This window comes from Balearica regulorum, chromosome 13 (assembly GCF_011004875.1).
Source record: "Balearica regulorum gibbericeps isolate bBalReg1 chromosome 13, bBalReg1.pri, whole genome shotgun sequence".
Taxonomy (NCBI): Eukaryota; Metazoa; Chordata; class Aves; order Gruiformes; family Gruidae; genus Balearica; species Balearica regulorum.
Genome location: NC_046196.1, coordinates 2,656,880 through 2,681,219, shown reverse-complemented (window position 1 = coordinate 2,681,219; position 24,340 = coordinate 2,656,880). Strand labels below are relative to the sequence as shown.

The window sequence follows — 24,340 nt, the reverse complement described above, 5'->3', positions numbered from 1 at the left end:
GAGATGCTCAGTTTGCAGAGACCCCTCCCGAGTCATCCATCCTATTTCTGGGATGCTTTTGCTGGCAAATGTGGAAGAGCACGCATAGGCAGTGGCAAAGCAAACATTTTCTCCTGCCTCTGCATTGGGCAGGGGATGCGAGAGGCAAATAGGTGCAGACTGAACCAGGGAGCCGAGCTAAACAGTTGTGCATAGGAATCCAGTTGCTGCTGATGCAAGTGGGTATGTGCGTGTCGAGTCCCCCCATTTTTCTAGATGAGGGCACGACTTTTGATATACGGGTGTATAGATGAAGGGCATGCTCCCCGGACACCGTCCCATCAGCATCCTCTGAACACGAGTACCAAAGGGTTGGGATTTCAGTGCGTCCAACGGGTCCATCCCAAAGTATCCGTGTTTGTGAGGGTAAAGCTCAAACACCAGGGAATTCAGAGGCAGCCAGTTGAGCTCTATGCCTTTTGTCAGGGAGGAGAAAGCAGCCTCCAGATTATCCCAGGCTCGTGTCAGTTGGTGCACAAAGGTACGGAAACGGTCTAATAGTCTGAGCAGAGCGAGGGCAGAAGTGGTCGCTGCTGCTTTGGCAGAGGAAAGCTAACGGCGAGCGGACCAAGGCTAATGCAAGTACGAGCGAGAGCGGCTCAGTCCTCCCCTGGCTGCGAGGTGGAGGGAACCAAATGCATTTTGTGCCTCTGTGGTGCCCTGCCAACAGAAACAATGACAGTGATAATCACTTGCAATCTGTTATTATATTAACACGAGCTCAAAAATCGTAAAACCCAATAATCTTTTGAAATGAAGCTAAACCCCCCCAAACGTAAATAACACACCGCATCGCAGCGCTTGGCAGCGGCGAGGCCGGGGGGGTGGGGAGTGGCAACAGGGGGGTGGTTTCTGCCTTTGAAAGGCTTTGCGTGGCGCAGGCAGAGAGATTTGCTGGAAGCAGTCAGGCGTGGATACCTGGCTGCCAGGAGAGGCTCTCTGCAATCCCTCCCTTTGGTTGGCTTCCTTTGACCCTGTTGCTAAGCTACAAATATGCCTTTCCAGCAAGCTCCAGCATCCTCGCTCCCACCCACTCCCAAATGCGAACTGAATCAGCTCAGAAGAGAAACGATCTCTGGCCAGCAAGGAGCTTTTTTTTTTTTTTTTTTTTACCTTTTTTTTTTTTTTTTAACCTTTTTTTTTCTTTTTTCCCAGCAGCTCTGCAGAGTGGTACAAGGACTGGCTTAGAGAGGGCGCCCACCCCCGCCCCATGCCAGCCCGACAGCCACGGGAGCTTTGGTACAAGGACAGAGCATAGGGAAAAGCATTTCTACCATTCCAGGCGATTAAAGCTGGCACAGCTCCGTTGCGGCAAGAATAGACAAGGATACCAGCTACTCCGAGAAATAGCTACCACCTACCTGCACACAGGCTTGCTCACCCCGATGCGAGCCACGTTAACGCTTTAGGACAGCAAATGTTTTACGGTAGGGACGAGGTGGCAGGGTGGATGTTTTTCTGACCGGTGTTCTGCAGAAGGATGCGTTGGAGGGTTGTCTGCAGTCCTGACGCCGAGCGGACTCTTGCTGTCGTTGCTGGGGTGCTAATAGGGTCCAAGAGCCGCCCCTTCGCCAGGCCCATCACCAGCTGTCCGGGCTGCCTTTACGTAGCGGATGGTTCTGGGGCGGTTCAGCCCAGCCCGTGGTGGGTGTCCGGCACAGGCCAGCTGTGATGCGGGTTGCTGCGATGGTTCCCACATAGTCCCCAGGAGCTCAATTCCATCCATAGGAACCTCGGGAAAGATTATTAGAGCTTTCCCAAAGTGTTGCCTTCACGTAGACCGCCGTATGCTGGCCTGACTTTTGCCACTGTCGGAATACCTGTACCAGCAATCATCCTTACTGGGAAACATCCTCTGAAGCCTCCCCCAAACCACCCCCAAACAACTATATGACCCAATACAATCTTCTTGTTTTGTTTTGTTTCCTTTTCATTGACCGCTCCGGGTAAGCAACTAGTTTTAGTTATGCTTTTAAGGCCAGATTTCCATACGCATGACACGGTGGAGTCCAGGAACAACTACTGTCTCAATCGATGTGTCCGGTGGGTGTCCCTCCGGGTGTCTGCTTGGCAGACGCTGGGTCCGGAGCTCACATTGGGACTTAGATGCCATTTGTGCTAACGCATGACAGTAAAGAGAGTCTGCCCCGAGACTTGCAGGTACACACGTGTCTAGTGGGGCAAGTGGGTGGACAGTAAGGGTTGGAGTGGCTCAGAAAAGCAGGAGCCCAGCAGCTTTGCGGTCACTCAGGCATAAGAGGGACAGTGCTACCAGGGATGCTGCGAGCCCCACGAGTGCCTTGGGGTATGGGTGAGTGTGGGGAGGGAGAAAAGGGGCTCCCGGCCGAGCCCAGGTCATTTCTGTTGGTGAAACAGGAGGGGGGTTTTGTCTGCCTTTGCAGAATCAGAGGGCTGCCCTGGGAGGACATCATTGTGCTTTGGTAAAAGCCCGAGGGGTGACCTGGTATTGTCACCGGGATGGGGGCACCGGATCTGGGTTTAGTTCCTGCTTCTGCTGTTTGCTCACCTCTAAGGGGGAGATCTTGATTCACGCCTTCCTCGCTAAGGCAGCAGCCTGCAAAAATTCAGCGAGGGTTACCGGGCGCTTCGGGATCATTTGCTGGAGGCTGGAAATTGGTCGTTTGGGGTCTGCTCGTCCGCAGACCTGCCTGCCCTGCCATATCCCGGACCCGGCGCGGCGCCCGACCCCTGCTACCAGGCAACCTGAGACAGATTTTCAGCGTGTCTTCTAACTCCTCTCCTTCTTTCTCTTCCAGGGCTCGGCTCCCATCCTGGTAGTCATGGTGATCTTACTAAATATTGGAGTCGCCATTTTGTTTATTAACTTTTTCATCTAATTCAAGACTGTCTTGTTTGCAAAAATAACAGTTACATGTATGAATGGGGGGAAAAAAAACCAAACAACAACAACAAAAAGGGAAAAAAATCATAACTCGAACTGTCCTACGACAATTTCCAAGTCTTTTCACAGAAGAACAACAAACGATCGAGTCTCACTCACAGTTTGCCTTTTTTCCTGGGTAATGTTTTTTGGATTTTAGCCAAAATTCTTTGCTTGTATAACACTATGCTGTGTGGCATGGCAAAATGCTATCAACACTCTGCCCCCCCAACACTGGAGAGGATGAGAAGGAATCCCAACAAAATAAAACCTCATTTCCCTTCCCCTCACCCCCAAAAAATATATTCGTAACAACAGTAATGAACCCCAAAATGGAGACCAGATGAGGGCACCACGGGGAGATTTTTTTGAAGTGTGTACGGGTCCTGCGATGCTCCAGGCTGAGTTTCCCAGGGAAATCCACAACAGCTTTAATGATGAAGGAAATGGGAGAGAAAGGCAAAATCAGGCTTTTCTTCCTTCTCCCTTCGCGAATGGAGAAACGTTGCTGTATGGAGGAGGAGAGGAGCAGGGGGCAGGCATGAACCCCGTCTAGATGTGAAAGATGGGAGAAGGGCAACGGGCCCTATTTTGTTATTTGTTTTTAAAACAGAGCAGCAATTGGTATTTTGCTAAATTTCTTGGGGCGGGGGGGGATAGGGAACACAAGGTGCGAGCAGCAGCCCCACCACCCTCCTGCCTTCACTCCTCCTCCCCAGGCTGCTCCCCGCCGTGGCAAGGCTGGAAAACCACCCAGTGCTACTTTTAATTCACAGCCAATTGCTCCTGGGTAAAAATGTATACCCAGATTCCCCCAAAAAAACCTTGCAGGCACCTTCAGCACCACGAATTGAGTAGCTGCCGGTCATCGTGCCGGGCTCACCAACACGCGAGGAGCGGCGTTACTTGAGCATCCCATCCCAAACACACGCGTGCACGGAGATGCCAGGGAGCAGACTGGTGGGGAGGGACTGGGGAGAGAGGGCTCGATTCTGATCCACTTAGGATAAAATAAAATAAAATAAAAGCAAAGTAAGATAAAACTGTTTTTCAAAGGCATCTGGGGAGGAGCACTGGAGCATGTCCCAGAGAGGAGGGAGAGGGTGGTGGGTTTGTCTCTTACATCTTGCTGTGGACTGTTTCAGACATCATGCTTGGGCTCTGAGCATGTAGTATTTTGCACTTTGTAATGCAGGATGTATATTCCAGCTTCCAACATGTCCCTGTAAAAAAAAAAAAAAAACAAAAAAAAAGGAAAAAAAGAAAAAAAAAAGAAAAACAAAAAAACAAACCTCATTGGCAATGGCAGCCTCTAAGGATGTATTCTTTTCTTTTTTTTTCTATGTCACCTAATTTGTTCGTTTATACCATCTTTGTAATATGCCTGCCTTGATTTTCTCCCCTCCCCTGTCCCCACTGATAATATGCATACTCATTAAAGATGCCGTATCCCTGTTCTGAGCTGTTATGGTCCCAATCACAAGAGTGCGGTCTGAGCTCAATTCCTTGGAAATGGCTGGCGTCCCCTCGCCTTTCAAAATCGACTGTACCGTTCCCTCCCCTCCCCACGCCTTTCCCACCGTGGAGATTGGCTTTGCCGGTGATCCACCACCCCCAGGTACGATTCGAACGGTTTGGTTGGGATTTGGTACATCCAGGGACCAAATTCCACCCTCAGTTCTACCCACTGCAGCTCCGTTCAACGGGAGGAGGGGCGCGAGCGCGGCAGCAACCCGAGGGTGGGATGAAACCCGTTTACAGATATATTTGGGGGGAGGAAGGAGGGAAAAAGTCCTCCTCGACATTTCACATACAGAGTTGTTGGGTACAGCCCTGACTTGTGGACTCAGCTTTGCTTTGCTTCTGTTTTAGCTGTTTCTCTGCTACCTTTTCAGCAGATTTCTTATTACACTGCACTGGATTGCTATATTTTTAACCAGAAATAAACTAAGGATTAGAGCATGTGCCAGTTAAATTCAGTTCTTTTCCTTACATGGTCTTATTCCCTCCTGTCACAGTTTTTTCTTCCTCTTTTTCTTCGTTTCCCTTTTCAGGGAGAGGGCTATGGGTGGACAGGGTAAGTGATAACTGAAGGTAGCGAGATCCCAGTAACTTTACTTCATTTTCCACAGTAAGTGTCCATCATCTTTGCACCTCTGACTTTGTTTGTTTGTTTTTTCCTTTTGGGTCCTTAGTCATCTTTTTTTACTCTTGAATGGTTGCTGCATACTTGAAATGAACCAAGTAACAACACATTGTGATTGCAGCCCTAGGAACTCATCCACGTGTTTTGTAATCCTGGTTGCAATTCTTTGTAAAGACTCTCGAGGAGGTTATTTTTGTACATTGAAGTGCATGACACAAAGGTCCCGCCAGGAGCAGGTTCAACAGTTACATGCAAACACAGTATATTTAGATATCTATAAAACAGCACAAAACCACCTCTCGTTATCAAATAAAAGTACTACTGATTTCATGACTAGCTTTTTCACACTGGTGACCGACTAGTTATTCCTGCCCTTGCCCACGTACCAGCAGTTATGTACAAACACAAACGCAACTCGGATTTTTCATCTCTTTGTTCCACGGGATAAAACCTCCATCGAGCTGAGGTTTGTTCAGCATGGAAGATAGCCGAAGACTAATATTAATTGGCTCCCAAACCACGTATTTAAAAATAACGATTCCTTTATTAATCATGGGGAGCTGAGCAATTTATCTTAGTTCTGGGCTTTTCACGTTTGCCCAAGGCCAGAAATATTCTTGAGAAGTAGCCCAGAGAGAGAGGCAATGCAGTATATTGCCCTGTCTTATGAGCCCTGGATTCACACATATCTACCTAAGGCACATTAAAATGACTATCATCGTGGCATATAAATCTATGTAAATTGTCCATACCTACTGTTTTATGTCCACACTGACAGATGCATGCGAACAGCTGAGGGTTTGTATCATTTTTTTAGACTGCAATGGTTATTTTTATGTTCCTATAGTGGGAACGAGCAGCACCTGAAACACAAGGAGGAGCTGGGGCTCGAGGAACCAGCCCACCTCCTGCCATCGCAGTAAAGCCCTTGGGAAAAAGCCGTGTGTCCCTCCGCGGGGACACCCCGGTCCTCCGGCCAGACCCCACCTGTGCGAGTGATGGGCTGGTTTGACACCGCATCTTTGGGGAAGGCAAGAAGGAATACAAAAAAATCTTCCGCCTGCTCGTGCCACGTCAGCTTCTCACCAGCCCATCTGGCGTCTGGTTTGCTTGTACCCGAGACCCAGATTCTCCGAGCGCTGGGACTCTCCAGGGCCTGATCTTTCAGAGATGCTGAGCTGCTGCAGCATCTATTTACCTTGTGTGAAGTTATGAAGCCTCAGTACTGCTGGGGAAAAAAAAAATAAAAAAATCCAGACTGCAACAGAAGGGGATGAGTGAGAGGAGAAATAATGTCATATCGATGATGAAGGGCTTAATTGAAACCCAAGGACTAATTACATGTCCTGACAGGCTTTCGCAAGTTACGGGAGGATGGAAAACTAGGAATTTTTTTTAAATTGTCTTGGGGTGAGGTGGGCACCAGGGATCTGTGCTAGAGCAGAGGCTGGACTGGATGTCCTGCCCACGCTGCACAGCTTCGCTGCATGTGGGTAAATCGTTCGCGTGAAGATGGGCTTTGCAGAGTCTTGTGGTGATGAGTTTTCCTGGTGCAGGGAAACAAGTCAACTCCTCACACAGCCCCTAAACGAATTCCATCCCTCACGTTGCTGCCCATCACTGACCTTCACTGAGGCTCCCTGACGAGCTCTGAGCAGAGCAAGCACTATGTAACGTGCCTTTGAGTAACAGATCCACCAGGACTATGCTTCCCTCAGAGGCATTTCAAGCTCGTGAGTTCCTTTAATATTAGACAAAACAGACCAACAAACCCACAGGCACCTAGCTTCAGCGCTGCCACCACCCTGTTTTTCCAGGGTATGCGTAATCACCTAATTACCATGCCAAGCCAGGGAATTTCAACAGGCAATGAACCCCCCTGGCTACTAGTCAGTGCCCAAAGGTCTGAATACGTAACTCAAACGCATCGTGAGCTGTGTCCCTTCACCCGCAGCACCTCAGAGGTCGTGCTCCGTAACGTTAAAGGAAACATCCCTTTCTAGATATCGAAAGCTGCTGAGTGTTGCCCAGAAGTTTTTGTGGGATGGGAGGCTTAGAAATGCTTGTGGTGGGTTGCCCATTCCCCAGCTGGAGGTGTCCGTGGAAGATAAACTTTTGAGAGACTTGCATGCGTGCACAGGTATTATTTGCTCTGCCACACTGCTACCTAGTAGACTCACAATCCTTATCATCTATTTGTTTTTATCCCCAATTTGAGTACACTATTGTACACACGATTTGGGTACACCATTGATAGCCTAGCTAGGCTCAGTGTCTCTTACAGACTCATTTCAACATGGTAAGAACACCCAAGCCCTCACCTCTCCATAAGAGCAGCCACCCCCACCCCAGCAGCAGCTGCATTTCGGTATCAGGTGTTTGGCCTTGTTGGAAGGGAGAGCTGCGAGAATTCCTTCTGCAGGCAGTAAGAGCACTGCTCCCCAACCCCTTCAGCGCGGAGCACGTTTCAAAGCTCTTTCCTTGTTCATCTGCACCACTGAGACACTGTGGGGTAGCAATGAGGGATGCTGCAGCTGTTGGACCAACAGCTGGTTCGCAGCAGAAGCTAAAGCATTTGATATGCTCCCATTCCCACTCCCCCCATCCCTCAGAGACCTGCATTTGCAAGAACGTGTGCGTCTTTAGCCTTTCTGCCTTGCTGACAGACACAACGTGCTCAGGGCTGTTCACTACTGGTTGGACCCACCCATGGGATCGCTGCAGCAAGAAAGAAGTTCTGCTGATACAAAACAGACAGCAAATGAACCCAGATTCTCTCCAAGATGAATGAAGAAGGATGACATCAGCCCAGCTTGCGCAGAGGACAACAAGCCTGACAGACAAGCGATTTGCCAGCAGAAGAGTTTGGGACTGGTTTATCCCCAGAAGCCACCACAGCAAGTAGGCAGCGCTGCGAAGAGACAGCAACTCAGCACAACTGAACCAAGTCCTTGCTATTAGCAAAATCACACGAGCAGAGATGCTAGGGACGGTCTTTCCATCTACAAACAGCATTTATCTCTGGGTCAGCCCAACTGCCCCAACTGCTCTCTGATAATCAAACTCCACAGCAAGGTTCATTCGCTTCCGCGCCCCAGCCACGCTACACCACACACACTGACGGCGGGGAGAAACAATGCCATGTGTTACAAGCTAAGCTCGAGTTAGACACTGCGTTACTTATAGTGCAATTACAATATGTGTGTGGCCCAAAAGAAAAGGGATTACTAAATACATTTTCCTCAAAGAGTGAGTAAAAAAACCCAGTTACTTTCAGCTTTGTCTAAGCTGAAAAAAGACCCATCTTGATTGTTTCCAGGTATAATAATATACCGAGGTCTCTTTCTCCTATGTAAATGTTTATACGTTCATCCCTTTACAATGAGGTGGGCAAAAGCAATGGTCTGATGGGTGCCAAAGGAATAATTGAATTTTATTTGGGTGTTCATATATTAAAAAAAAGTACAAAATGTTCTTTGTACGTGTCAGACAAGAATAACTGCTCTTACAACAGACACTGCTGGAATTGCTCAGTCCCTCGTTTTCCACCAAGTTCAAGGCCTGGCCTTTCTCTTGGGTATCACTATAGGGAAGCCACGTCACTGATGTGTGTCTGCCTGCAAAAGCTCACCTTCCTCTTTAAGGTACTTCTGGACCCAATACAAGAAAAACGACCAGGTATCTGATCCAGCAACCCTGAACAGGCTCCAGCGGCCTTTCAGCCAAGGCTCAGAGGAGTAAGGTATTGTTAGAGGTCGATATCAAAGTATCATAGTCTGCATTTCTTAAGATCGTGGCAGAGCCGTGGCATTCTGACCTCCTCTGCAGGCACTTCATGTAGTAGTAATAATCAGTCATCCCTGCTCTGGTGAGAAGTTTTCCTTTTTCTCAGAGGTTTCATTCACTCAGCCAACACGTGACAGCTTCCAAGGCTCCCACAGTTACACCAGAAGAGACAGGCCAGGGTGTTCAGACGGCTCTTCGGCTGTCGCTGGCTGCAGGGCTCAGGGGAGTGCTGTGTTTGTGTTGTTCATTCTGCAGATTCATCAGAATTAATTCCTGTCGCAAGTCCAGTGGCTGCAAATGCTCCAGTGAGAACGGACGCTGAGTGGGTCTCAGTCCCCGTGCAGGCTGTTCCAGACAACTAAGCCTCAATTTCCAGGCCAGGACAGTTTGCCATGGCAGCATCCCCTCATCATACAACCAAAGGATGGCCACCAAAGCCTCCTGAACCAAGCCATATGACCACCCACAGCCTATGCTGGCTCATCCAGAACCATAGCTCTGGGAGGAACCGAACCAAGCTGAACACCCAGGTCAGCCCAATTGCACAGCAGAGCAATGACAGCTCTGGGGAGCCAACATCTCCCCTGCAACCCACCCCAAAGCCTCCTCTCCCTCAGCAGCCAGCGTGCTCACTGTGGGAAGCCACATGAAGGCGCTGCTGTGCCAAGTGAAGGAGTGGGACAGTTGTCCCATCCTGACTCACAGGTTCCTTGGAAGCATCTCTTCCAGTCTATGCCTTCTCCCATCATACTTAGCTTGGCACAGAGCACAACCAGGACTACGTTCCAGAGCCCTTGAGGAAAAGATGAAAGGAAAAACCTCAGATTATCATTGCACACACTCCAGCTCATCTGATGCATCTGGTTCCCCCATCCAACAGTGTCTCTACTGGAGAAGGGGGAGGGAGAATCTCTTCCTGCTGCTGCAGCAGCAGCACTGTACAAAACTATCCTTCATCCTTGGCACTGCTGTAACTCAGTTTCAGCTCAGGGAAAAAAATTCTTTCAGGGTGTACATCTGTATTTGGAATGATCAGAAGGCAAATATAAAGTACATCTGGCAAAAAGTGAGAGTTCCCCTCTCTGGTTGGGCTTTTGGAATGGAGCCCTGTGCGCAGATACTGTGATTTTAAATTGACTATTTTTCAAATTAAAAAAAAAATAAAATAAATATAATAATTTTTTTTAAAAAAATCGGCAAATGCAACTGAGTGGCAGATTCCCCAAAACTGCACAGAAAGCCACGGACATCATACACGCACAAAGGCTCAAATGTCAACGGGATCAAGGTATTGTAAATTAACCCTAGTGACAGGACAAGGCAACTGATGCTGTGAGCCAAGCAAGCGCTACGGATTCTTTCCTACGTTACCAGTAAATGGTTTGTTTTCACCTCTCGCCTGTTATTTTACATGGAAGGTACCTCCCTATCAAACATGTTTCTATCTTGACAATTAAATCACATTGGCAGCCTACTCTATTTAATCATTATTACATGCTAATTAGCCTTGCAGAACCTAGCACCACTCTCCTGAGAGCTGGTTCCCCAGTGATGCCCCTGCCAAAACAATACCCACAGCACCCTGGATTTCTCTGCACGAGGACAGCCAGTATGTTCTGGTGTCAAGTCAAGTCACCACTTGTTTGCTGCAGCAGACACACTTGTATCCCATCTGTTGTCCCTATGGACCACAGCACTGCTCTGCTGGAAAGAAAGCGATGTCTCGAGGAGAGGGGCTGAGTCAGGAAGCAGTGGGGGGAAAAAATCCTTTGAGAGTGTCAGCCCACTCCCTCCTGTTCTCAACATGCCATCAGGTCTCAAGGCAGGACATTTCACTGGTCATAAACAGTTCACTTGTAGGACAACTGCTTTCTTGGTCAACATGTGAGAAACTGAACAAGGAAAGGCAAAACCTGCTACAGCTAACATTGAAAAGGAGATTTCTACTGTTACTACTTCCTACTGTTACTACTTACTGTTACATGGCTCTCATATGGATATAGTATGAAAGGACTCTCAGGTTTCTCCAGGCAGAGCAGCCACATCTCAGGGCCGCTGGTGCACCTTACGACCACTAACTGAGTATTTCACAGTGGGAACAACAATCCTTCTTCCACAGGAGGAGAAAAAGTAGAAAAGCTAGGATGGGATTCACTGAGAAAACTAAGATGATGTAACCATTAAGTTTATTGTAGAAACCCTTGGAGACATGTTCTGGCCCCCCGTCAGGGTAGGGAATTTGGGACCAGTGAACCATTGTGATGTGCAGTTTGTCTTGACAGACTCAAAACAACTTTTGAACAAAAATATGACACTAATGTATACACCAGCCTCAGCAGAACAAGTGCTTGGACAGCAATCTTGTTCCTCAAGACCCTCCCACAACCTCCAGGGGAATAACAGCATATCCAGAGCATTAACCAAGTAGGCACCCATAGAGTAGGCAAAAGCTGGAGTGCCAGGACGCCTTCTGGACACACGGACTGCCTGGCACCGCAGGCTGAGTACAGCGGAGCTAACCACTGCTCCCAGCATGTTTCTTCACTCATGGAACAGCCTCAACAACATCTAGACTGAATCTTCATAGAAAGTCTTTGCCATGGCATGTGCCACTTTTACCACCTTCTTCTCCTTGGCATCCGGGCCCATGTTGCTGCGGGCTAGTTTAATCCAATACTGCTCTGTCCTGGCCAGATAGTCTGCGTGCTTCTCATCAGGCTGAACAGATGGGTGCTGCTCCTCTCCTAGTACACAATGGGAGGAAGACAGAAAGAGAGGTCAAAAACAGCTAATGAAGGCAATCTGCTCTTCCATGTGTCAGCCTGGCCACGACTACTCTTACAGCTAACACATTTAAATGTAATACCTAAATACCTATCAGTTGCCAACGAAATTTCTCCTCTACCGAGAGCAGTGTATTATGAAAACTTTGCTTTAGCTGGAAAACTCACCCAGATGCCAATGAGGCCTTCCAGGCTGGCAGCAGAACCAGCAGGTAGTGTACTAAAACCTGCTTTATATTAGCATGAAGATAACATTCATCTTAATCATTACCTTCCTCATCTTCACTCTCCTCTTCAGAGCTCTCCTCTTCCTCTTCCCCTCCCTCTGCACCTTCCACACCATCATCCTCTTCATCCGACTCTGATTCCTCCAGCCATTCTTGTGCTTCTTCGATGAGAAAGAAAATACAAGAAATAAATAACAAGCTGTTTCCCACTCCTACACCCAGAACTGTTCTGGAGGATGCCAAGGCAAGGTCAGACAGATGTGCTGCTGAAGAGCCCTGCTGTACTCATTGCCCTCACAGATCCACCCACTGTTCAGGGCCTGGATCTGATGGGGAGCAGTGGGAAGAGATGAAATAGAGTCAGGAAGGAGTGAACAGCACAGAACAGCTGTGGAAGAAAAGCTGGTTAGTGTAGATGCTGACAAGAGTCAGCTCTCCTCCCTAGCACTTCACAGTTCCGTGATCACAAGCAAGGGTCCTTCTTTTCTGCCCTTCCTATCACACGCAGACTGTGAGCTCCCACAGCAGGGGCACCCTCTTTTCATGTCTCTCTACAGTGCCTAGCCTGTGACCTGGGCTGAATCACTTACCCACTACCATAACACATATGCTGCTCTCAGATAGACCCACAGTTTCATTCAATAACGAGCAGAAAATCCATCAAATCCATCTTCACTGAGGTCTCTCAGGTGATGCTTTCTGCAACACCACTGAACACACTCATGTAAGGACCATGTAGCCAGGAATTCAGGGAACTGACTTCTGTGCTTGCCTCATCCCCTGAGCTAGCCTTCCCAGCTTGGGAACAGCCCAGCAGGGTATTCAGAGCATGCAGCAAACACACTGCACATTTAAGGTACAGAGAGACCCTAGCTAAAGCCCACATGCTTTGCAGCACCCAAGACCCTCACTGCCCTGAGAAGGTAAGGACAGGCAAGAGCATATATCCCTGTCCTCTGCGAATGGACAAGCATGGCACAGCAGGACTTCCCAGGCCAGAACTTGCCACCACTGAACAAAGATGCTCTGTTTACATGGCTTGGTTTTCAAAGCAGACAGACCGGAGCTCGCTCTCTACAGTGATCACAAAGCTCTGGACCACACAGGTTTCTGCAGTGATGGTGACTATACGACTGCCATATCACATACTCCCAAGTTTTTTCCTGTCCAGGAAAAAACACTACTCAAAGGCTCATCACCACCCCTTGAGGAAGCTCCACAGTTGTGGGATTTTTTCCCCTAGTGTAGTGTTGCTACACTAAAGGCAGAGAGATCAATCCCACCATCAGAACTTACTTGGATCCATCTCCACTAGCACCTTCCATTCTTCCATCTTATGCAGGTCGATGCTGTAGAGGTCACTGAGGGTGAACTGGCGATCACCCACCTCAAACATTCCCCCATACACATAGAGAACCCCGTGCTTCACTGCCAACATGGCATTCGAACGTGGGCATGGCTCCACTTGCTGGCCCAAAGCTCCATCTTCCCCCTCCTCCTCCGATTCAGACGTCTCCTTCTCTTCTGCAGGTCCAGAGATCACCTGCTTGATTGTCATGACAGTCCCATCTTCTGCCACCACTTCTTTGACTATCTCTACTGGGCCTTGGGGATGTTGCTTCTCCATCTCCTCATCTTCAGCACCTTCTGCCTCAGCTTGTCTGCCACGTCTTCGCTTCCTCTTCTCTGATTTTGGTCCCTGTTAACAGGAACAAGGAACAGAAGGAGACTGCGTGTGAATTGTGCGCAGCTAATAGCATCTACAGCAGTTAATACAAATACTATGGAAGCTGCTGGGTGACAGCAGGGAGAATTCAATTATTTTTCAGTAGAATTGTAAGTCTTGAGTGATAGGTGAAACCTCCCACTCAACATGAACTTCTACCAGCCATAAAACAAGGAGCAATGAAACTCCTAGAGAACCCATGGTGTGGAGTTGCTTCCTCTATTAATGGCAGCATGTGCTGAAGAGACAGAAAACAGCTCTTTTGCTCTCAATCTTGCAGGTGAACGCAAACGCACACAGAGTCCACTAGTCTGTGACAGAAGCAAGAGAAAATAACCCACCATTTTGTGAAATCAAAACAATTGCTGGGTGCTAAATTACAGTGCATTACCAGGAAGCACTTCAGGTCTTCGAAGTACTGTATGAAAGGGCTGGAAAACAGTCAGCTAGGCAGGCAGCAGCAAACAGCTGAGTGCATGTTTACCTATTATTATGTGATTGACTTCTCCTTTTTGAGAAAAGAGCCAGAAAGAGTGGGGGTGGAAAGAAGGAAGTTCAACCAGGTTATTTGCACCTCACTTCCCCTTTGAGAGTGGTTCAAAAAAAAATCAAAAATCCAAGCTGAGGGCCACATTTCTCAAGTTTTTATGAGCCAAGGTTAGTATTTCATCTCTTCTAGTAGCTCAGCAACACTGGGGAAAAGAGGGAGGGTTTTTGATCCCAATGCCACACAAGATCTTTTCACAGTAGCTTTTACTGAACTATCTCATGTCAGACTTACACATCCGACCCGGAGCTGGCCTCCAGTAAAACACCATAACTAAGTTTTTGTGCTGCTTTGTTTCATTTTGCATTACACAACAACGGGGCACATACAGCCTGACTCCTGGAGGAGGGGGATTGCCTCCTGAACCACTCTTGCTTTATGCCCAACCATCAGGGCTCATAGGCTTCATCTCTCCCCAAAAGGGTGACAGTTTGCATCGCATCATGGAAGCAGGGCACGGAGAGCACAAGTAGCTATGTGGCGGGGAAGGAGAGGGGTAGCATAAAGTTAAGACAATTCAGTTGATCTGGTGGCAAAAACCTGCTAGAGTTGCACATCCCCAGCTTCATTTCTACAGTCTCTCCCCCTCTTCACAATCAGTGGGTCACAGATCAAAACAGCAGCCAAACCTGGTGGCTCAGCTTCTGGAGTACCCTGAGTTATTAAAAATAGAGGTCTGCTCCACACTGCGAGAAAGCTGTATGAGGCCAAAAAAGGCCCAAAGGACATGTTTCAGATGATCAAGGAGAATGAACTGAATATATCTGTGTTATTTTTAAAACGAAACCTTTAGCTGTCCAGGAAACCAGCGGTTTTTCCCCATGTCATAGAAATAAATATCGTTGAAGAAGTCTCCTTCAATGCTCTCTTCCTCTTCTTCATCGTGCACACCTCCAAACAGAAGGGAGCGGTTATTGGGACCAATTGCCACGGAGAAGCCAGACCTGGGAGTGGGTTTCACTCCGGACGGGTTGAGCCGACTCCACGCCCACTTTTCTGGTAATGGATAAAAGCAAATACAAGCATCAGCAAAGGAGAATCCTAAGCATTTTCATACCTTCCAAGGCCCTTCAGTACTCCAGCAAGTAACTTAACGACCTTTTTTGTAGCAAGAAAATGCACCTCAGTTATCCCATGGAGCCCACCCTACATCAATTCTCGCCACAGGCCCCTTCTACTACAGTACCTTGTCTGCCAGCTTGCACCACTGCCTTAACCTCAAGAATAAGTACGGTTAATTGTAAGGAGACCCGACCGCTCTTTAAAAGGTGGCTCAGCAGCAGGAGAAGGCTTGTGCTCTAAACCCTCCACTTTTGCTCCAATCCCTTCTACTTTGGGTTTAGAGCAAATCCCTAAAACGTAGGCTGGGAGAAGCATATGCACTGGCTAGGCACTGTGTTTCCGAAGGAACCACAACTTCAACGAGATAAACTATAAATAGGACATAATTCAAGCAGGGTCTGGAATCCAGACAATATATTATGACCAGCCTCCTTCCCAAATCCCACTTTAAGATGGCCGGGTTTAAGGAAATCAGTCACAATTTCTACATTTTAGAAATTCAGCTCAGAGAAGATTGTCCTGTTCCCTGAGCCAAGGACAAAATACACTCTTTCTGAAGGAAAGTGATGGAATTCCTATTCCTGGGGACATTCACAGATAAAACAATCAACCAACCACTCCTGATAATATCCCTGCACTAGGCAATCTCATGAGATCTTCTCTCTGAAGAGTCTGTAAGTAAGCCACCACTACGAAACAGAGTTTGTCAAAACATGAATTTCCAGTGTGGAAAATTCTGAAATCCCAAAGATTTTCTGTTGTGAAACAGAAGAGCAGTGATCAAAATGTCCCAGAGAACAGGAATTTCAAAATGCTCTTTTAATTCCCTCCCACACATAAACCACATAAACCAAAAAAATTCCTAAAATATCTTTTCTTGCAGTTTTTCCTGAAGCTCCTGTGCAGGCCTGAGCTTCTCACATAGTTATGCAAGGAGCCTGGAGACCCTCCACTCCACTCATCATGCTGTGAGCTAGAATTGATTCTCTGACAAAAAGTATCCACCAACCTTCCTCCAGAGCTCTGTGAACTTCTCAACCAGCTCCAATCCCCCTGTGTTTCACATTTACCATTTACTTTAACTCTGAAGCCAAGTCACCTGGAGCTGAGAACCATGACTCCTTACAGCCTTTGGTTAACCAGAAAGCTTTGTTCAGCAAACCAGACAGAGCCTGATCTTTTCAGGCAGTAAAGTATGGTATGAGAAGGCAACAGAACTGCTGTGCAGCATACAGTCTGCTCCAGCAACAAGCATCTCCTTCCCATTTCCCTTCACAGAGCGGAGCAGCGAGGAATTCTGCCTGCACGTGTGATGGCCCATCTTCCTTCTCCAGCACACATAAACAAAAAAAGAGAACATAATTCCTCCAATATCCCCCTGAAACTGCTGTTTCTTTCACGCTGGCCCCTTTCTTTTTAAGCTGGAGTCACAGTACACAAATGCACTTAGCTACTCCTGAGAAGAAGAAACATTTAAATCAACTCATCTGCTGTGTTTAGCCCCAAAGCAAACGCTAGGGCATAGTGCTTTTCATTAAAAGGGAAATTTTGTCCTAGGGTTGGGGTTTTTTGGTCAGTTATTCAAAGGAAGAGAGAAGATTTGCATTCACAGTCCTGCAGCATCACTTCCAGCACAGCCCTCCTAGCTGCAGGAGTAGCTTACCTTCCTCCTTGCCTGCACCTTCGGTCTTCAGCAGGAACATATCTGTATGCAGGGTGCCTTTGTCAACATCTTTCTTAATTCTCTGCAGAGAAGGCAAAGACAGGGATGCTCAGTGAAACAGTTTCAGTGCCTCAAAACACAGGAGGTCCAACTCTTGAAGGCCTAGAAAGTCACCCACGCCACAATGGCAGTATGTGCCATCCTGGAAGGATGGAAGGAAGGGCAGCACCAAGGAAACAGGAGACCCAAGGTACTGCCTTTTACTCTGCCACAGACAGTATCAGGTGCTCTCAAGGGACTAATTTAACATCTGTGCCTCTGCTTCTCTAGCTGTAAAAGAGAGCAGATACCCACTCCGCCAAAGTGGCACACGACAACTTTCCACAGGGCTTGCAAGGCCCTCTGGGATTCCGCCCTTGAATGTTGAGAGAGTCTGTGCTGTTATCATTTGCAAGGCCCAAGTTTAAGTACAGAACTGTGAGTAGCACACAGACTTTCAGTCCCTGCCACACCCTCAGTGCGATCCCACTACAAGAGAAGCCGAGGTGACAGCTCGCTCTCTGCATCACAGCCCGACTGCAGCTCTCATTTTTAGCATTCGGGGCCCCACAGAACCTTGAACAAGAGGGTTTTTTCTCCTAAACAGAAACAGAAGCCCCACTTCCATACTTCCTACTAAAGGCAACAGCAAGACACCAGCAAGATCAGAATCAAGCCTCAGTTGAGGCAATTAAATGCATCATTTTAAATGTGATTTTCCCTTGCTCCTTTCACTGCAAGCCCCTGTACTCCAGTACTCATAGCAACATGCAGCATTTGGAAGCAGCACTATGCACCACCACTGTAGGAGGTCTTTTAATAATGTCATTATCCACCCATCCCTTCATGCAGAGCTCCTACTTCCTTCTAATTCCCTTCCTCCTGGAGGCAATGGCATTGCTATGCTGTGTAAACTGCTTCCAGGATGCAGGCAGTGGATCCCAGCAGAAGCTGGGAGGGTGAGGTCCAGTCCTTAGTAACAAGAGCAGAGCTTGGGTGCACGTGAGAGGACAACAGCAGGGTGCTATCCTGTTCTTGCTACACATCTGTACCCAACCCTGTGCCTTGCGCTTGACAGGTTTTGTTACTGCAGGGTATGCTGGGTTGTTACTGCATGGCCAGTTTGGTATTCAATTCTTAGAAAGGCAGAAGAGAGGAAAGTGTGATAGGAATTGCACAACAACAGTGTAACTTGGATGATGCTGAAAAGCCCTGGGGAAGGCTGATAATGAAGTGCCGGAGGAAACGGGAGAAGTCTGCTTGCAGTGCAGCAAAAAAGAAACTTCAGTTCACTTAAGGACCAGGGTCTGCCTGTGGGGCTGTCTTGGGAAATGTGTTAGTTTGGGGCCGTGGCTCACGTGTCTTCCTGCTCTCCACATGCACCTGAGCACGCCCATTAGTGAGCTGAAAGACACACACTCTTCCAGACAAGGTGTCTACACTGGAGACATCCTCTTCTATGCAACCACTTCAATGACGTCAAGAACTGCGCTATTCCACCTACTGTCCTCAAGCAACAGCACATTGAGCACACAAGGGACAGAAAGTCCTATCTTCTGAATAAGAGGTTACACAGTGATGACTGCCACCACCAGTTCTCCAGCGCATGCAAAACAAGACAAGTTTTTGCATTGGTGAGTGGTTCTGAGGCATAGTTAGAGGAGCTCTGGTGTTGGAGACATGGTTGGAGGGGCTGGGAGCTGCCCACTTTGAACAGACCCTTGAGAGCGAGCCATCAGGGCAGGAAGGAAAAGAAAGGCCTTGTAGGAAAGGTGCTGTTAAGTATCAAGCACACTAATTCACAGCCCCGGCAGTGCATGCATTGTGGCATCTACAGCAGTAGCACTCAAGTTCAAAGGGCTGTGAGTCACTGTGCCGAGCAAGTGCCATCCTCTGGCAACGTCACACTTCGCTGTCTCTGTCACGCAGGTCTAGAGCAGCAAAAGTCACCAACGCACTGCAGGCTGTGGACAGCTGAGATACAGCAGCCTTTTTAGTCCGTCCCTCACCTTAATCAAACACCCCTCTAAGCCTCTCCGGAGCAAAGAGCTGTCAGGGATGGATGGGCAGAGGAGGGGGAGGGAAAGACAGGCAGGAGCCTTCACACCTTATAGCACTGAAGCGCACGCCAGTGACTGCAAAGTGCCTGTCTGCTAACAGTAACGGAAACGGTGCTTATTTCCTCCTCAGTCCCAGGTAGGCTGCAGTTTGTTCTTAAACGCTAGACAGAGCGCACTTTCGTATACGGAGGGGATGCACAGGCCGAAGTGTGCAGAAGCATAGTAAGATGTGCACTGTCTGCACAAAATGAGGGGAAATAGCAACTACTGAAAGAGCAGTTGGCTTCACCGTTGTACAAGCTGCGTAGAATAACTGCATTATTTTTCTCCTGAAAACCACATGGCTCCCTGTAGTAAACATGCTGCGTGTGCAACATGACAAAGCTTCTTGGGCTGAGAAAACCCCAATGAGGTGGAGTGGGAGTTAGTTATTTGTTCTTAAAGAGATGCCTGTTTTCCCCAACTCACACTGGCTCAAAAGCAGACACTTCACCAGCAAGCTGTACACCGCTACAGCAGAGATCAATCCCCTTGCACCTGCTTGCCCTGACCAAATCACTCAGTCACAAGAGGCTCCTGTTCCCCTCACTGTCCTTACTGCCTTGAAGTTCCAGGTGTTTGCTTTCAAGCATAAAATTAGTTTGGATATCCACAGCCTATTGTTTGCACACACAGGTACATTAGGAAGTTACAAGAACTGTAGGTCCACTGACAGACAGCAAGACGCCTGTTTATCCCACTTCGAAGAGCAAGGAAACTGAGGCACGGAGAGCTGTTCTTGAGAAGAAGGGGAATTGGGATTCCCCATGTATAATGTGCTAAACACGTCTGATAAAGAGAGATCAACAGTGGCAAAAAACATCCAATTAGCAGAAGCCCTTAGCAGGCAGAACTACAGACGGAACCAGTCCCACCAGACCTTGCAATTCAGGCAAACGCTGCAGCCCTGCCACAAGCAATCTCCCAGCAGAATCCAATTCAGCTTTGCAAAGCTTGCAACTAAAAAAAAAAAAAAAAAAAACCCAAAAAACACCCCAAACCCCCCAAAAAAACACCACACGCTAGTCGTCTTTGGCATCCGAAAGCCTTGCACACGTTAACGCCAGCCCTCCCGTGGCTTGTAGGCCGCTTGCACCTGCAAGGTAGAGCAGCGTTAGCCTCCAACACCTCCCGGCTGCATTCGCTGTGCCAGTCAGGCACAGTGCGCTCACGTTGCCTAGCAATAGAGAGGTCTCATTGCTTTATACAGCCAAAAATGCAGCTTGCGGCAGCAAGCCCCATCCCCAGCATGAGAAACGGGTGAGGACATCTTTAAGATCAGCAGGAGAGCAAGTCTGAGCTCCTTGTGAGATTTTGAGGTTCATGTTAGGCAGAGCTGACAACATCCACAACATTTCCTTCTGTAAGGGATTGTAGAAGTTGCCTTTATCATTTCTAGGCTGAAGATGAAACAGATGAACACAACAGGGACACCACTGTGTTAAGAATTGTGCATTTTAAAATATCAGGCATGCTCTTGACAATTCGTGCGCCAACATCTCAAGTTAGTTGCACTCAGGGTTCTAAAGCTCCTTTTTAACCATTTGCATCCTGGTTGTTTACCACTTGGTCAGCAAAATCTAGTGGCTGGCACAGACAAAGGCATGTCTGGGTACCAAGGTTCTTGTCCTGGCTCTGCCCGCAAGTGCATGGGTACTCTGGAGTGTGTTAAGAGGAGTCACTTGATTTTTTCTGCCTCCATTTCTGCCTCCATTTTCCCCAACTAAGAGACTTTCTTATTCAGGTCATATGAAGGGAATTCAGCAACATGGCCCGGACTGACAGATATTACTGAAAACTGACCATCCGCACTCAGTTCTGCATGCAAGTCCAGCAAATCAATGCAGGGACCAAATCTCTCTGCTTCTGCCTTCCCGGCTCACAACGCCTGCTGACCAGGCCGAGGACAGGCACATTGATCTCCCAACCGGGGAACGTCCCTGGCTGCAAGCCGATAGTGTTGCTCAGGCTTTATAGAGCCCCAACAGCCAGCTGGGTACAAAGATGCCTACAATTCCACCTATCGCCATGAATCTCCTGGGCTCACATCTCTTTTTGCCCAAGGCAGCGTGCATTATCCACACCGCACAGCTATTTTGGTACAATACTTCAAAGCAGATTTACAAGGGCTAAGGGGACCACAGGATATAATGCATCAGAACTGCTCATCGCAGAGAAGCAGCCTTGCCGCATCACAACTCTCCTCCAGCAGTGTGACAGCCGTACCATGCCGGTACTAAAACAGAGGAGCTATTCTGATTTCCACTCCTCTTCCCTCCAAACCAATTCACACCATATACATGCCTGGTAGCAGCTCTGGCCTCAGGAGGCCTCCACACAAATGTGCACCTTTTTTACAGCACATGTACAACTCAGACCTGCCCCATATTAGAAGAGAAGACTCTACGTGACTTGGTGAATGGCACTTTGCTTGGACACTTGCCTGGTTTCGTATGCAAAAATGTCCTCATAGCACTCCTGAATGTAGCATCTGCTTCTCTAATTGGAGACAAGGAATAGGTCTTCTCCTGTGCCTGCCCAGCTCCAATTAAGTATTGCTTCCTCTACCATCTACCTCTTATTTCTCCCAAGAGTACCCCAGCCAATGACTCTGGTGGGGGAGTACACAAGCCAAACACACTTTCTTCACTTCAAAGTGAACCCAGAGAGACTCAGCTCCACCATCGGCTATAAACAGACACAACGAGAGTTAAATAGCCACACATTAATGAAGTTGTGTTTCTCCTAGAGGAGCTAAATCTTGCTGAATTAAATTTTCAGGAGCATGCTACATGTTTGCTGCCTTTGCATCTCAAGAAAGCTGCAGAGAAAATTCTGTCCAGTGCTTTGGTCAGTTTGTAGCTCGATTGCACCATTCCTGCCTGAAAGTTGTGCTACAGAACACACAAGCAGAGTCTCTGTGAGGAATGGCACATCAGAGAGAAGCAGACTTAGCTCTCTACATTACAAAGGAAACAGACTCACAACAGGAGTGGTCGTTTTCATCTAAAAGCTGTTCTCCAAGCTGGAGTGGAACTACACCCAGCTCTCACCCTTGCTCAACACCCTGCATAAAGGCCGAGGGCAGCTTTGCATTCTCCCATCACTTCTACTTCATTTTTATTAGCTCAGAAGAACCCACAGAATTGTGACAGAGCCCACCCTTGTAAAGTGGAATCGAACCAACTGCAAACATGCATCAACTTTTATATTTCTGTGGGGCCTGGTGTGCACTTGAAACCCAGATGCTTTCAGTAGCCATGACAGATCCACATCTAGCATAGCATGGAGGCTCACACTTCCTTCCCACCCTCAAGAGTGAGGAAACAGGACAGAGAAAGGAAGAGGACAAAGCCCTTTCGGGTAGAAAATGCCTCTACATTGTTACTGCTATTTAATCAAATGTACATCTGATGAGATAGAGCCCTAAGCGCAGGCCGTGAGGAGGCACAAATGCTTCTAAATATATAGACAGACTATCTTCTCTCCCCTTTCCCTGCTTTTCTTCTTTGTTCATTTATTCACATCAGAAGAACAACACGTCCTCCTCCCCCAGCGACGCACTGCTGGAAGCGATGCCTTTCCACTGAGACAGTAGCAGCAGGATCCGGGTCTTCTGTCTGCATTCGCAACATTAAAAGCTTTTGCAGGAGCCTTTTGCTCAATGAAATATTTACTTCCTCCCTCCCAGCACAGAGACAGGGATACTTGGTCAATGAGGACATATGGTCTAAAGGGCTATCCAGTATAAATTACCATGATTAACAAAGCAAGAAGCAGAGCAGAGGAAACCTGGTGCTCATCAACAGTCGTCTTTGGCTTATTGAGTTTGCTAACTAGTGCTGGTTCCTTAACCCTTTCACTGATGCACGACAATACAAGTCTCCTGGCAGCTGCTGCTTTTAATCTGCAAGTGCTGGAACACGGACGAATACTGCCCGAGAATGCTTTAAGTTGGCAGTAACCACCACTGTTGCCAAAAAAAGTAATTTCTCCCAGTTGCTTATTCCTACCTGTGTGCTATCATCTCCTTATATTGGATTAGATTAGCAGGGAAAATACAAAATTCATTTTAACTGAGATAAGCTCCTCAATTAGCACAGTTGCATGAAGAAAGGCGCAATTAGAAGACAAGATGCCTCTTCTGGTAGTAGCACTGGTTCACAGCAGCCTGAACCATCCTGTGTACAAACAGTCCAAGGGCACAACTGTACATTCACTTCAAGCTGGCATATCCACAGGCTAACAGGCGCTCTCATTACCAGTGCTTTTCGGACATCTGGCAGCTGCCTGACATCCAGAAACGTCGTCAGTCAGAGCAGCGGGCAGTTATGTGATGAGATCACCAAATCTTGCACTGGATACAAGGCTTATGAAACTCAGCAGAGGGAAGTAGCAGTACAGAGACCTCGATTTTGCTCTCCCAAGCTCTAAGCCAGCTGCCCTCTCCAAAAAACACAGGACTTCACAGCCAACACAGGTCAAGACCATTGCATCAGCCCCACTCAGGCAACCTGAGTTTGTCATGCTTTAATTTTCACTTTAGCCCCTTAGTTTTTCCATTAACTCTTCAGTTTAGAATCCAGGAAATACTGCACCGGCTTACCACAAAATCTCTCCTACCTGTTTGGAGTAGCCTCCATAGATGATTATGCTGCCCTCAGGACTGGTAGCCATTTGACACCCGGATCTTGGAGCTGGCCCAATCCCCGATGGAGCCAGCTTGCTCCAGGTGAAGGAGTCCAGGTTGAAGGCATACACATCGTTGTAATAGATGTAATCTCTAGGGAGAGCAAATTGGCACGTCACAGGTTTCTGTAATGGTCACCATTTAGGACAGGATAAAACATCACTTCAGGAACAGTACCAGGAACCTCTGAAGAGGTGCAACACCTTATTCAACATTCATGGCTTTTCTCCTTCCCTAGCCGTTAACAGCGTACAGGAGATTTGTTCGGGTGAAAGTTACTATTTCAGTGCAACAATTTGCATTTGACAAAGCTCCTTTAAGCAAGACCCCTCTGGGTTCTTTTTTACCTATGTCACTCCTTACTACAACAGAGGTTTCATCAATTCTTTCCACTTAACACAGCCCAAGGTAACTTAAACCAGAACACAAAAGATCAAAACAGATTAGAGATATATCTGCCTAGGAGGGGTGGGAAAAACATACATATGCTCTGTTCTCTTTCTAGTAGTCAGCTCACATACTGCTAGTGGAAAATGCTCTGCACAGGTTAAACTCCCAAGGACACAGCCCAATCTAGGGTGGGCTTTGCAACTTGCACTGTGCTCCCAGGGACTGCAGTTATGCTGCTTAC

The 24,340-nt window shown here is 47.8% G+C and overlaps 2 protein-coding genes across 4 annotated transcripts in view; one reads left to right on the top strand and one right to left on the bottom strand.

The window, feature by feature from the left end:
• JPH3 (junctophilin 3) overlaps positions 1-4,398 on the top strand; it is a 58,348-nt gene extending 53,950 nt beyond the window's left edge. For both annotated transcript variants that reach the window (XM_075765688.1, XM_075765687.1), the window contains one exon: positions 2,817-4,398. In XM_075765688.1, the coding sequence (XP_075621803.1) occupies positions 2,817-2,897 (81 nt within the window). In that variant the 3' untranslated portion in view covers positions 2,898-4,398. The remainder of the gene's footprint in view (positions 1-2,816) is intronic.
• A 6,644-nt stretch (positions 4,399-11,042) lies between these two features.
• KLHDC4 (kelch domain containing 4) overlaps positions 11,043-24,340 on the bottom strand; it is a 28,238-nt gene continuing 14,940 nt past the window's right edge. For both annotated transcript variants that reach the window (XM_075765325.1, XM_075765327.1), the window contains 6 exons: positions 23,643-23,802; positions 16,882-16,963; positions 14,944-15,152; positions 13,180-13,582; positions 11,928-12,044; positions 11,043-11,617 (listed from right to left, as the gene is read on the bottom strand). In XM_075765325.1, the coding sequence (XP_075621440.1) occupies positions 11,442-11,617; positions 11,928-12,044; positions 13,180-13,582; positions 14,944-15,152; positions 16,882-16,963; positions 23,643-23,802 (1,147 nt within the window). In that variant the 3' untranslated portion in view covers positions 11,043-11,441. The remainder of the gene's footprint in view (positions 11,618-11,927; positions 12,045-13,179; positions 13,583-14,943; positions 15,153-16,881; positions 16,964-23,642; positions 23,803-24,340) is intronic.